Source organism: Eretmochelys imbricata, chromosome 5 (genome assembly GCF_965152235.1).
Source record: "Eretmochelys imbricata isolate rEreImb1 chromosome 5, rEreImb1.hap1, whole genome shotgun sequence".
NCBI lineage: Eukaryota > Metazoa > Chordata > Testudines > Cheloniidae > Eretmochelys > Eretmochelys imbricata.
This window is the reverse complement of record NC_135576.1, coordinates 88,453,307-88,467,252: the sequence shown is the minus strand read 5'-3', so window position 1 is coordinate 88,467,252 and position 13,946 is coordinate 88,453,307. Positions and strand designations below refer to the sequence as shown.

Here is a 13,946-nt window from a genome sequence, read left to right as displayed (position 1 = left end):
AAGATCCTTGTTCCCTTGAATATGATGGAATGCATAAAGGATTCTTATGTCACTGCAAATTTGGGGTGGGTATATGTGAATCAGTACAGAAAGCCATGGCTGTGGCATTGATTTTACTGTGCCTGTAATGATTTGCATTTATTTAGTTATTTTCTGATTTGTAAGGTGTCCTACCCAGATGTCTCAGGGCACATGTACAAAATTTAAAACAACAATGCATGGATCATATCTGAGAGATAGGGTTTCCACTTCAATGCTTGCCAGAATTAGAAAAGAAAACATTCAGAAGACAGCGACTTCAATCTTCCTCTGACAAATTTAAACATGTTGGAGCCATCCAACTGGGGCTTCTCTAAGCTTTTGCAGCCAGTCCGACCAAGGCCATTCTAAAGGAGATGCTTAGGGTGTTCTCTCCTTTGTTGAGACTGAGAACCATTTTAACAGGTGCTTTTTTTTTTTTTTTTTTTTTTTTACCAGTACTCTTCTTTCATTTGACAACTCTTGTGTTCTCCTCCATGAATTGGCTGGTAAGAGGTGCTTGTGAAGTCAGTGACCTTCTCACATGGACACTCAGGCCTTATCTACATGAGGGAGTTGCATTTTTGTTATTTTAAATTGGTTTAGTTAAACAATGCTTTGTTTGTATTATCCTAAGTCAATTAGGAATCAGTTTAAGATAAACCAAAATAAGTCACTCAAACTGAAATAAATGTGTTCACACAGGAGCTTGCATCAGATTAACTAAATCAGTTTAAAATCAGGTCTTTAGTTACACTGGTGCAGCTTTATCAAGCAGCCAAGGCCTGAGTCATGTTCATTTCTACAATACATCTGAGCTTCATTTAGTTTTGGGAGAAATTATACTCATTCTCCTAATGTGGATCTCCTGTACTGACAAAATGTAGCACTGCCACCAAGACATGGATTAGCCATTTGTTGAGTTTCCAGCTCATACAGACACTCACAACATCAGCAAGACACTTGGTGACTGAATACTCTTCACCATCTGAATATTCTTCACTATTCCAATGTTCTCACTCTTTTTTCCTGCTACCACTTACCTTGAATGCACCAACCACTGATGTCGTAAGTGCAGAATTGTAATGGCTGCACAGGACCGCAGAATACATTAAGAGAAACCTAAGGCGAAGAAACAAATCTTAGTAAATTCATTCCACATTAATCTATTAAACAATTCAGCATTACACAATGGTATTCCAGTTAATCAAAAGTAAAAGGTTTATGACTTTTAAAGTAAAAAAACATATGACTGACACTGGGTTACGTTAAATACAATACAGAATAGCCCCACTTCAGTGTGACCCAGGATAGTGAGGTTTACATTAGCACTTCTAGTGCTAAATTGTGCTATAGCTTCTTTTACAGAGATTGTGTTTCTAGCTCTGTCCATAGGTTTGTGGACTACCCTTAAACTGACCTAGGCCCCTAAATGATCCTTCAAGGCATTGACAGCTTCTAAGAGACGCTAAGCATCCTTATCTCTTATTAACATTAATGGGGGTCTAGGATGCTCCTGAGCACTTTGAAGTGCTCAGGACCTTGCATGATCAAAGCCCTACTGAAATCCTCAAACTTATCAGTTCCTTAAAAGTGCATTTAACATTCTGAAAAAACAGCTCTAAAAGAAGACATAGTAGGGTTATGGTTTAGTTTCTTTTAATGACTCCCATACCAAATTTTTTCAGATTACAAGTCTAAAATTGATTTTTATAAATGTTAGCTGTACAAGCCCCACCCAAGATACGCATCAGGCTGTATCTTCTTTGCCTCTTAAATCACCACCCGTAGTACCAATTTCGTTACGTGTGCTTACTTGACGCTGGTTGGTGATGAGGTAAGACACAATAGAATCCAGCTCACTTTCCTATATTTTTATTTGCTCTGCTAACTGTAGCAAAGGCTCATGTTTTATTCACATTCAGAATTTTTATAGCACCCAGATTGTGCTAGGTGCTTTAAAGAATACACAAACATGGTTCCTGCCCTAAAGAGTATACAATCTATAAAACTCAGTGAAATAAACTCATATAATTTGGAGAGAGGTGACATTTTAGATTCATGTTTCTGACCACCACAGTTAAAATAAAAGATAAATATAAAAATGCCAGCAAGTGTTCTGATAATAGTCCATGTTCTTAGAAATCTCCTGAGCTTTACCATCTTACATTTCAATGAAGTACTTTCTCCTAGAAATTCCCAGAGAACTATCTTGAGGATTTACTGTTTTCTGCCTAACTAACTACAATTTCTGAGAGATGAAATAAAATTGCTGCCAAAACCTCTTCATTTATCATGGCCCTTCTTACCCCAAGAAGCAGGAGAGAAGAAACTGAAAGAGAAATAAAAAGTTTGTCCAATGCTTGAAATCTGTGACCTATTAAAAAGAAAGAAATATGCAATTAAATACGGTATAATTAAATATATACTTTCATAGAAACATTGTTAAAAATGAAAATGTTCAAAATAACAAAAACAACAGATTACAAACCACGCTAGTATTATGGAGGGTTTATATTCACATGGGAGATAGTTTTATACATTTAGCCGGCTAACAGCCCAACTGATTTGTAACGTATTCTTTAATTTTGTCTGTTATAGCAATCTTTACAGAGCAGTCACATTAGACTGCATGTTGCAAACACTATGCAACAAATCAATAATTCTTTATACAGAATCTTGCTTTGAACTCTCATTCACGGATGCTCTTGCCTAATAGTGCATATCATTAATATGCAACAAACTAGAATTTACACTAAACTAGTGAAAGGATAAAGAATTAAACCTTCTCCAGAAAAGACACCTATTCTATATCAATGTATTGCATATTTACAGCTTTTAGGGCCTAATTCTGCACTTACTGAAAGCAAAGGGATCATTGCTACAGGTATTACTGGATACAGGATCAGACCCTAATCCTTCTTTTCAGTGAGATTTTACAAACTAGTGTGTCTTTTAGAAGGTTTTCAAGCATGAGATTAGATATAAACAGCTCTGGGATCTAGTCCCCTCTCTGCCACAGGCTTCTGATGTGACCCAAGGCAAGTCACTTAACCTGCCTGGGCCTCAATTTCTGCCTGTACAGCTGGACATGATCATTCTTAATCTTACAGGGGTGTTTTGTGACTAAAATATGTAAATATTTGTAAAGCACTAGAGGAGATCCTTGGATAGAAGGGACTATAGCCCCAATCGTGCAAATCATCTTTATTCATGTAATTAGACCCATTCTACTCAACCCACATAAGGACTATTGACAATTCAATGGGACTACTCATATGAGGAAGTGTTTGCTGGATTCAGCATGCAGATACAATACAATTTAGAGGGGGAGAAAATCTTAACCTTTGGAAACTTCCTCAACAATTAGAATACCCCACCCTCTTTTATGCTACCTTTTACAGATGTAAACCAGGGATTGGTTTTCATAAGTGGAGTTAAGATCCACACCTTCTTTTACAGGCATACTTACTACATGTTGCATGCAAAGCAGGAATTTACTCACATACAAGCAGGCAGGCACCTGCTAGCCTTGTTTACATGCAGTTCTCCAGTTACTGGGCACAGATGGTAAATGTGCATGCAAAGAAGGACTGCAGTTTGGCCTCTCTATATTTTGAAAATCAGACCCCGCAAGTGACTTGTTTGGATTCTTAGCTGTAGCTGCTTTGGGAATTAACAATAATTTGTTTGATCTTCTGTCCTTTCAACACCCATTATGCACAGCTATACGAAAGGGAGGGCTAGCTATACTGAACACTCATTTTTCTACCATTTTCACATATGGGTGTTGGGCAATATTTTCTTGGAAGTGCACGTTTTTGCCTTTGAGGTGAAAAGAAGCCCTGACTCTGCTCCCTAAAAAGATGCAATTGTGTGTCGTGTGGGGAGATCAAAACTCTCGCTTATGTTAACAAGATTTGTTCCCAGTGTGCAGGGGCAGGACTACTCTGTATCTCAAAAATTTCATTTATCTAGTCAAACAAAAGGCTCATATATCACTCTGAAGGTTGTTCCTTGGGAAGAAACACAACTAAACACAAAATTCACATATCAGTCTCTACTAAATGTGTCAATAAGATTCATTTGCATTAATTTTGATGATAAACTGGAATCATGATTGTTACAGTTACTGAAGAGACTTCATTTCTGTTTTGTTAGTTCATACTCCACTAACAATTAATCAGCCAGCTGTGTTAAGGACAAATTAATAACAGACACTCCTAGATTACCTCTTCCTCACAGCAGCCTATGGGATGCTTTACTCTACCAGATCTGTATGAGTCAGCAGGAGTGGGAACAGTTTCCATTCCACACAGATTGAACACAAATATTTTGTTTGGCATGTGGTTGTTTCTTCTGATTACAGGGCACAGACTGCACAGTGCCTATGTTGGATTACAGCAGAAAACCTTGTAATGTAGCACCAAAGCAACAAAAATTTCTGTTACATGACAACCAGGTAAAAACAGGTATCTCCCTTGATCTACAGATCATTCATCAATGTTTCTACATTACCATGGCATTTTCCATTATTTGAAGTATATTCATCATGCTGGGTCAGCTACACAAGTGTCTCTTATTCATAGTAACGGAACTTAATTCTAATAGGTACAAATATGTGTTCTCAGTAGCCATGATATATTTGTGGGGTGGGGTCTTTTTAAAAACAAACTGTGCATGAAATTGCTTGTGAAAGGTGCCAGAGCAACAGCCCAGGACAATGAAATCCTTGATTTATTCACAGAACAAGCATAGCACAGACTGCAGCAGAGCAGACTTCCTCATGCATTCCCATCAAAATGCCTCAACCCTGCTTACAGGGATCACATCTAAGTGTGAGAGAGCAGTTCAATCCCTATAACCACATAAGCTTAGGCTCCACTAAGACTGCTAACCAGGGCCCTGGTAAGTTGTGTTTTTTGTGATGGGGACACAGGTTCACTGGACTGAAGCCACAAGATGATGTTTTGCACAGAGGACTGAACTAAGCCATAATATATTTGTAGTGGGTGACAATGTTCCAGTTAACTGCAGAATTTTGAGAACACACCAGTATGAATGACACAAAAAACTAAGTGTCCAACATGCAGCAAAGAACAATGTAATGAATAATAATAAATATTAATGATAACACATAAACTCTTATATAGCACTTTCCAGCTGTAGATCGCAAAGCACTTTACAAAGGAGGTCAGTATCATTAACCCATTTTACAGATGGGGAAACTGAGGCACAGAGCAGTGACAATGTGACTTACCCAAGGTCATCCAGCAGGCCACTGGCAGAGCCAGGAATAGAATGTGGGTCTCCAGTGCTCTATCCACTGTGCAACACTGCCTCCACTGATGTGCTATAATTATCTATGAAGGGCCACTGAGCTATCATGGGTTTATAACTAAGTTATATGTAGGCCACAAGTGGAAATGGGGTCTAGCTAACTCTGAATATTCTCTCTTTGATAGAAGACTAGATGGCATGGAAGTTGCTTGCTTTGGCTACTCTCAGCCTCATTTTAGAGCATTTGGCAAAACTGAAAGCTCATATAAATCACATGACACAGCTGGGACCTTATTTTGGGCACAATAATTCCAGCTGTTATTCATTAGTCATTAGTAAGTTTTACACACTGACTGGAAGAGGACTAGTAATATGGCTAAGGACCACTAATTATAGTAAGGGTTTGCAGGATCTTTCTGGTGAAGAGAAAGCCCAAGCTATATGAAATCCAAATGCTGGCCTCCAAATAGAGGGGAAGGTGCCTTGTAAAAATCCATGAAGCAGAGAGTCAAAATGAGAGATACTGAGAGCAGTAATCTCATAATTCTAACTGTAATGGGAAAAGGTCAAAAGGAAAGACTGTTGTGCTAATTAAGGTAGCTTTATTTGTTCTTTATCATGGAGAAAAAATGAGAAAGTAAATATACCATGTGATTACTCATCACTTTATGTCGTTGAACTTCACTACATTCCTAGCTGGCTGAAAAATTCATGGCCACAACATAGCTGGACTAACATCATGTGCAATCCGAATGAAATTAACAGGATTGACCAGGGATGTAGTTCTGGGCAGAAGGTGGCCCTAAATTTGGAGAACGGGGCTAGAGCATTTTGTTTCAAGGAACTCTAGATACAGCAAAATAACTAAAAGGGGTGAAATAATTAGGGTAGTGTACTAGTGTAAGATGTCTAACGGTGCTGCTCACCTGCTGAAGGTCTCCAGTGGAGAAGCTAAGAATCATTGTGGGTATCACCATAAAATAAGCATTATAGAAAAGGACTCCATATGTTCCCAGCTCCTGTGAAAAATGAAACACACCTTTTGGAAACCTGGACCATTTGATAACAACCAACATCCCTGTAATGTCCCTTCAGGCAATCTATTTATGAATGTGCAAAACTTCATGCAATACAATTTAACTGACAAATTTGTTATCATTAGGTTTCAAAACTAAACACTGAGCTGACCTACCATTTCAGTTAGCCTGTCTGCAGACTCAGTAAAGCAACACTGTACTAGTTCACATTCAAACATACATATCCAGAACAATATAGTTAGAAACTCAGTTAGGCCTAAATTTTTAACTGCTTTGTGTTACACAGCTGAAGAATTTAGCCTGACATAGCTGTCCATGAGAGAACTCACCACATCTACCATAGGGGAAATCTTCAGTAGTGTAGGGCTGACACAGTGGCTCCTATATCACCTCCCCAGTCCCAGTGTAGTGGGTATGACAAGGACAAAAGGGATGATCCCAGGGTGGTAATATGGAGCACTTTGAGTCACTGGCAACTGATGTAACCTAGAGCAATCCTGGGGCTGCTGTATATTTTGTTGGCGGATTTGCCTGGTACAGGGGAAGTCAAGAATCAGGGGAGTCCAAAGGTCACCTTTTAGCTACACTGTGTGGTCCCTGACCGTAGCCAAATATCTGGGTTTTAATTTTTGGTTTAAAATGAAAGCCTAAATTCTGCAGAAATAGATGGAGTACAATGCACAGAATAAGTTCAGTTCGACCTCTGTGTTTACTAAAGGACATATAATCAGTGTAGGGATGAAATCCTGGCCCCAGTGAAGTCAATGGTAAAACTCTCATCGACTTCAGTAAGGCCAGGATTTCACCCAAAGTGTTTAATGCTTGGTGTTTAAGGTTATATAACCTGCCAGTTTGATAGCACTTCTTGTTCTGAAGAGCAAATTGCTTCTTGAATTACAAGGGATTAGTGCATGATCTGTTCTTTTTGTGTTAGTTTATTCTTGCACCATTTTGTTTTGGTCATTTCTGCATTAGAAAAAAGCAAGAAAAACTGAAGAAAACAAGAATTATAACTCCAAAATGGCTTCTTTTTAAAAGTAACAGAGTAAAATTCAAAGATTTTGTTAGTTTGGGAAAAAAAGTATAAAATGATTGTGAGATTAAATTGCTTAATGTAGTCACAATACCACCCAGGTGGGTACAGCATGGAAAGAGGCAACCTTCCACAAAGTCCTTACTTATATGCTTCAAACATGTTCTTGTGGAACCACCCACTGGGGCAAGATGGTTCATTTTTCATGCACATTCAGTTCTGGGGCTCTCCAATGCCACCTATTATACCAGCATCATCACCACAACAGTTGGCACATTTAGTGATATAAAACACTTGGCTACTAAAAACTGGATTAAAATTAACATCATTCCCAGCTCATTTTATATAATCTTTTGCTTTGATAAAGATCATTTGTGGCCAAAAAGCTGTTCTCTTCTAGATACGCATGGTATCATAAACCTTTTTTTGCTTTTACTGTAGTTTCTGGATATAATTACTTTTTGAGAAAGCGAAGTTTATTTTTTCCTTCTTTAGTAAAACAAGATTATGTTACTCTCTGCCTCAAAGGCTAAATTGGGTGAAAATCAAATATGTTATTCACCCATGCGTAGGCTGAGAAATTCCTAACAGCTTCTCCCTCAGCCAATCTATATTAAGAGTATGTAAGTTAACTGGAACATGAAGGCAAATGAAATTAACTCTATTTGTTAAATTTGGTGTTACCCCGCTCGTACGCAAGAAGTCACATAACAGTAGATGACTTTCCATTATCACATGCACAAAATGACTAAGTGCAACCTGATCACCACAAAATTACCTTTGGATCCATTTTCTGTTTAGTGTATACTCCATTTGCTGCCGTGAAGATATCATTTAGCAACACAAAGGTGTAGCCTTCCAAAGTAAAAGAGAGATCTGATCTGGGAAAAAACAAACAAACATATATATATATATATATACACACACACACACACATACACACACACACACACACACATATACATGCGCACACAAAAGAATATAAACCTTGAAAACCCCAGCAAATTCAGGGTTTTGCCTTAAGTCTTTTTTGTATGCTGAACTATTTTACATTTCCACAAACATGTCAATATTACAAACAAGTCAGCTCTTCACAGATATTCATACAATAAAGGACTATCAGTACTATTCCATTCTACTTTTGCCCTGTTTTTCCATCTAGCTCAGTTCTGACAACATAGAATCATAGGATCATAGAATATCAGGGTTGGAAGGGACCTCAGGAGGTCATCTAGTCCAACCCCCTGCTCAAAGCAGGACCGATCCCCAATTAAATCATCCCAGCCAGAGCTTTGTCAAGCCTGACCTTAAAAACTTCTAAGGAAGGAGATTCTACCACCTCCCTAGGTAATGCATTCCAGTGTTTCACCACCCTCCTAGTGAAAAAGTTTTTCCTAATATCCAATCTAAACCTCCCCCACCGCAACTTGAGACCATTACTCCTTGTCCTGTCATCCGCTACCACTGAGAATAGTCTAGATCCATCCTCTTTGGAACCACCTTTCAGGTAGTTGAAAGCAGCTATCAAATCTCCTCTCATTCTTCTCTTCTGTAGACTAAACAATCCCAGTTCCCTCAGCCTCTCCTCGTAAGTCAATACTTACTGAACTTTTTCACACAAGCAGTAACTACAGATTAGAATCTAACCAATTTTTATAAGTAGAATCGGACAGGAAATAACTGTCTCCTCTGTTTTGTTTGGTTACTATTCTCAAATAGGGCAATTTGTTTAAATGATGGTGGAGCCATTAAATTCATGCCAGATGGAAATCATTCACTCAACTATACCTAACTGCTTTATACTTTGTATGTAGCTAACCAAAATATGCTACATTTCTCATGGAATTCCATCTTAATAATATAATTTTCTAACAGGAAAGGCAGAGGAGACAGCAGAACCCCCCCCCCCCCCGTGATCCATCTCAAATTTAAACTTGTACAAAATTATATGAACTATGTACACTGCCTACTCTAATTTCATGACAACCAACAGACTACCCCCTTTCTATCAAGGATTGGGGTGGAAGGGTTCTTATGTTTGATTATGTTATATTTAGAATTTTATCAAGGAAAAACAGTTGCCCTTGTGTATTCTTGGCTTGCTGTGTTATTTATATTAGCATGTATATGCAAAACTTAGTAAAAATGTAGCTAACAGAAACATTGTTCAGTTAGAACTAGATTTTGCCCTTATACGATTGTGACCACCCCCCCCCCATCCACTTTAAGTAGATCTCTTCTCTAATTTAGGATTTGCACTCATCTAGGGGCAGATTAGCCCCTGAATAACAAAGAAAAAAATAAACTTTAAACATTACTTAATGAGATCAAGTGAAAGCCTTACCCAGCAGCTATGAAAGCCCCAAGAATGATGGCAAATACACTGACTATAATACCCAGTGAATATCGTTTCCTGTAAACAAAAATCAGACAAGTTCATATTTAGAATATTAGAAGAGAAACTAATTGGCTTCCAGTTCATTTAAAAGACTTCAAAATCAATCAGTATTTGGAAAATAGCTAACAGAAGGACAAATCTTGGTGGCCCTAAGCAAGCAAAGTGCTTTCTGACGTCAAGGAGAGTTCTGCCTGTAAGGCCTTCAGGATTTGACCCTGTGAAAATATAAAACCAGTAAGTAATAAAATCTGCAGTCTGACAGGATTCTTATTAATGTTTTACTTGCTAATCTTGTCATAATTTAAGTATAGTTTTTCTTCAGATATTGTTATTGTAACAAAATGCTAATGCTCTAATACTTTGGGTTCTGTAAACACAGCTTGATAAACAGTGTCACAAATTGTCAAAAGTCCTCTGCTGCTACATAATTTCCAAAGTAAAGCCAAGAAAAATATGTTTCAATGCTGGTGAGAGTGGAACAAATTCTGCCTCAGGTACACTGATGCAACCACAGTCTTCAATGGGGTGGCATTTGTGTAACTGACAGTATGATTTGGTTTGTTGATTCTGGGACTGGTTATTACAACTCGAATTTCTTTTATACCAAATACCTGATATATTTTTAATTAATTTGGCCAAAGAATGCTGTTTACACAGATTGGTAGATGCCCACTTTGCCTTATTGAGCAGATACATTTTAAGGCCCAACCCAGCAAGCTGCTCTGCATGATCAGAACTCCTGCATAGCTCCACTGACTTCAGCAGGGCTCCATGTGGGCACAAGGCTCTGCGTTTTTGGAGCAGTTTGCAGGATTGGTGTCTAAAAAGAGCAGACCTTAACCAAACAAACAACAATTTGGACCAAACCCTGCTTATCTTACTCAGGCGAAGTGAAGTCACTAGACTCACTCATATGAATTAAAGTGAGAGGACTTTGTCCTAGATCCACAAAAGTGTATATTTTTTTTATTTCCACAAATAAATTCTAACTAGTTTCTATACTTTTTCCTCTGAGTTTCTCTAATCAGTGAAAATCAGCCATGCAACAGCCTGACTGAATACGACAAATCCTCCACTTGGTAATGACATCAAATAAAAGGTATTTTGCAAATGAAACAAACAAACAAATAAACAAAAATCACCCAAGTATGATGATTTCCAGCAGTAATGTAAGTGGAATGGTAAACTTCCTGAGCACTGTAAACATCGGCAAACTGTCCAAAAAAAGGAAAAAAGAAAAAAATGATCCAAGCACTGTGTCAAATGCAAAGCATTTTTATTGGTTTAATTCTTACCTAACTTCACTAAGCAGAAGATGAACTAAACAGACTAGCATTAAGAAGTTAGCAAAACGAATTCTCAGCCTGTTACCATACATAAAAATGTCAGTCTGACACCAGAGTTAGATTAGATGACATAATCACTGCAAATAAAGAGGCCTGCCAATTTTTCAAAAAAAACCCAAACCCGGCTACCTGTTACAAAGCTTCTCAGAGTTTGAAAAGAGGAAAAAGAATAGAAATAGTTATTTTCAAATTCTACCTAATGAAGCCCATATGAACTGATGTTTTCTGTAGAAATCCTGGTTATAAGAAATAATGAGGGCCTTTATTATAAAGTTTAAAGATGACTAGTGAATGTGGCTCTGTACATGAATAAAAGAAATATAATTAAAGGGATTGTGTTTAACATCAAACAGGTTTTGTGTTTAAAAAATGAAACATAACCAAAAAGATGGAACTAGAAACATGTAAGTTGGTAGTAACCCTATCTATTAAAAAAAATTGTGGCATTTGAATAACAGATAGTTAGGATACACAGAATGATGCATTCTGGGGTCTTGTGTGTTTATTGATAATGCCTTTGCAGCTGATGTTTTCAAATGAGACACCTCTGCCATCTGGACCAATTAAGCCCTTTTACAAGGTAATGACTAGTGGTCATGTTAAAAAATTATACAAATCCTAGTTTCAGGCTTACAACTCACTGAAATCTTGGATTTATACATCTATATCTTGTCTTCAGGACAAATTCTTTCAAAAACCAGATGTGAAGTGAAAAATTCCATGTGGTGAATTACATATTAACAATTAAAACACTGCAGTATTCCTTAATTTATTATATGAAATCATGGAGAAAAATTGTGATGAGTAAATCTAAAAGTATATTTTTGCAGTGGAAGATGGGTGTCTTGCATTTGGAATTATAATAAACCGATACCTTTGTATTTCAAAATAATTTGTGAACCAAACTACAACAATACTCACTGTTAGATTTTGTTGAGCTGAAAGCATTTCCAAATTCACATGAGCAAATGAATTATTAACCACCATATTGTTGCCGGCCGTACAACAGTTATAAAAGGATCAGTCACATTGGAAAATTGCCATGTGACTTTAATTGGACTATTGGTGATTACATGCTACACACCATGGGTAAAGGGTTTCAGAATCAGGTCCTCAGTCTCTTTAAATTATAGAAAATTAATTTGTTATCTTAAAAAGAAAAGAACAAGATATATACGCCACCAAAGCCTCTCAAACATATAAAACACACATCCAAATTTAATTCCTTTTTAATTTTTAATTCCTAATTTTAATCTATTTTAATTTACCATTCAAACACTGTAAAATACAGAAAAGTTTATGATGGGGGTTTTCATGTTTTTTTTCAAAGTGTGGTCCACATTTTACCAGATGTTCTCTCACAGAGCACTTGCCCTGCCCATTTATGTTCACACAGACCACTTCCCCTCCCAATGACAACTGAACACCATTTACGGGTAAACAAACCTACTGCTTACACAAGGAAAAGTTAATTAAGGAAAGTATTTGTGGTTTTTAGTTGTCTTCTATGCATTAAGCATTTAGTTCTATTGGAGAAAATTTAACCCCTGCTTTTTTCCTTCATCTCCCTCTCACATGTACTCTGTTTCTTTCAGCTGGAAACAAGGACCAGCAGGCCCCGTTCCACAGGCTACAGTTTGGGACCCTCCCATATAACATTACTGGAAATTGCTCCATGGGCACTACTACAGCCTCAGGTCCTACTACTACCATGCTGCCTATGATCCCTTTCCACAGGGAGCTTAGTCCCCAGTTCACATAGCAGATCCTAGGTCATTTCAGTCCTGTCAACAATCCTTATACCTGCAGCCCTGGTGTGAAGGCAACCACCATGGAGCAGTGTTCAGGGGCATACAGAAAATGTAAGTATGTATGCCTTCTGTATGTCCTCTCCACAGCCTGTCCTTCCTTTCCAGTAAAACCAAGCTGGTTCCACTACATGTGAATTCCATCCATCCCCTGTACCAGTCTACGTAACTCATGCAAGACTTTGGTATACAAAGAAAAATAATAAATAAATAAATAAATAAATAATACCTAGCTCTTATATAGGGCTTTTCACCATAGATTTCAAAACTATTCATATGCATGTAAAGGCATTTTTCTTACAGGTTTCACCCCTCTTGTTGGGCTACCCATGGAATGCTGGCCATTCACATGAAGAGAAGAAAACATTTAACAAACACATTTATTATTGCAGTGAAACTGCGTTCGCACTCTATGTTGGTACAGACTATGCTAATCCCTCCTAAAGGCAGCACAGAGATTGTAAACTGATCAGCTGCTTTGGTTGAGATTTTCAAAGCAGTGCAGGGGATTTTGTCATACATCATCTATTAAAATTAATGTGCAGCTAAATCCCCAGCACTACTTTGAAAATCTTAACCTTTAACCTTATACTTTGTACCTACAAGAATAAAATAATAAAAACCAAATGGTCTACTATGACCCGTGCTTACTGTACCTTAGTTTGCTGGTGCTTGTTAATCCACTTATGTGATTTCCAACATAAAGCAGAGGCAGAGGAAACAACTGCAATAAAGTCACAGCACAAGTCAGATTAGACCTATGCTTTAAATTACTGTTGAGGAACTTTGAGTTATTTTACTAGTGTAAAATTCCTTCATTCCTAAAAGAGATTATTTTTCTTAGGGGGGGAAAAGAACCCCACATCCATTGAATTTATTAAACAATATCCTCGACTGGTGTTCATTGGCATAACTCCATTGACTCCAATAGAGCAACACTAAATTACATTAGCTGAGGATCTGGCCCAATATAAATTAAAAAAGAAATACTCAGCACTTGACTGGTTTCACTTTTGTAAAATTAAT

General features: G+C 37.5%; 1 protein-coding gene across 1 annotated transcript in view; it reads right to left on the bottom strand.

Moving 5' to 3' along the window:
* Nucleotides 1-13,946, bottom strand: part of SLC35D2 (solute carrier family 35 member D2) — a 29,083-nt gene that overhangs the window by 4,102 nt on the left and 11,035 nt on the right. The window contains exons 4-10 of the mRNA XM_077817456.1: nt 13,577-13,644; nt 10,909-10,980; nt 9,713-9,781; nt 8,147-8,249; nt 6,225-6,317; nt 2,328-2,395; nt 1,062-1,140 (exon numbers count right to left, since the gene is read on the bottom strand). Coding sequence (XP_077673582.1) covers nt 1,062-1,140; nt 2,328-2,395; nt 6,225-6,317; nt 8,147-8,249; nt 9,713-9,781; nt 10,909-10,980; nt 13,577-13,644 — 552 coding nt within the window. The remainder of the gene's footprint in view (nt 1-1,061; nt 1,141-2,327; nt 2,396-6,224; nt 6,318-8,146; nt 8,250-9,712; nt 9,782-10,908; nt 10,981-13,576; nt 13,645-13,946) is intronic.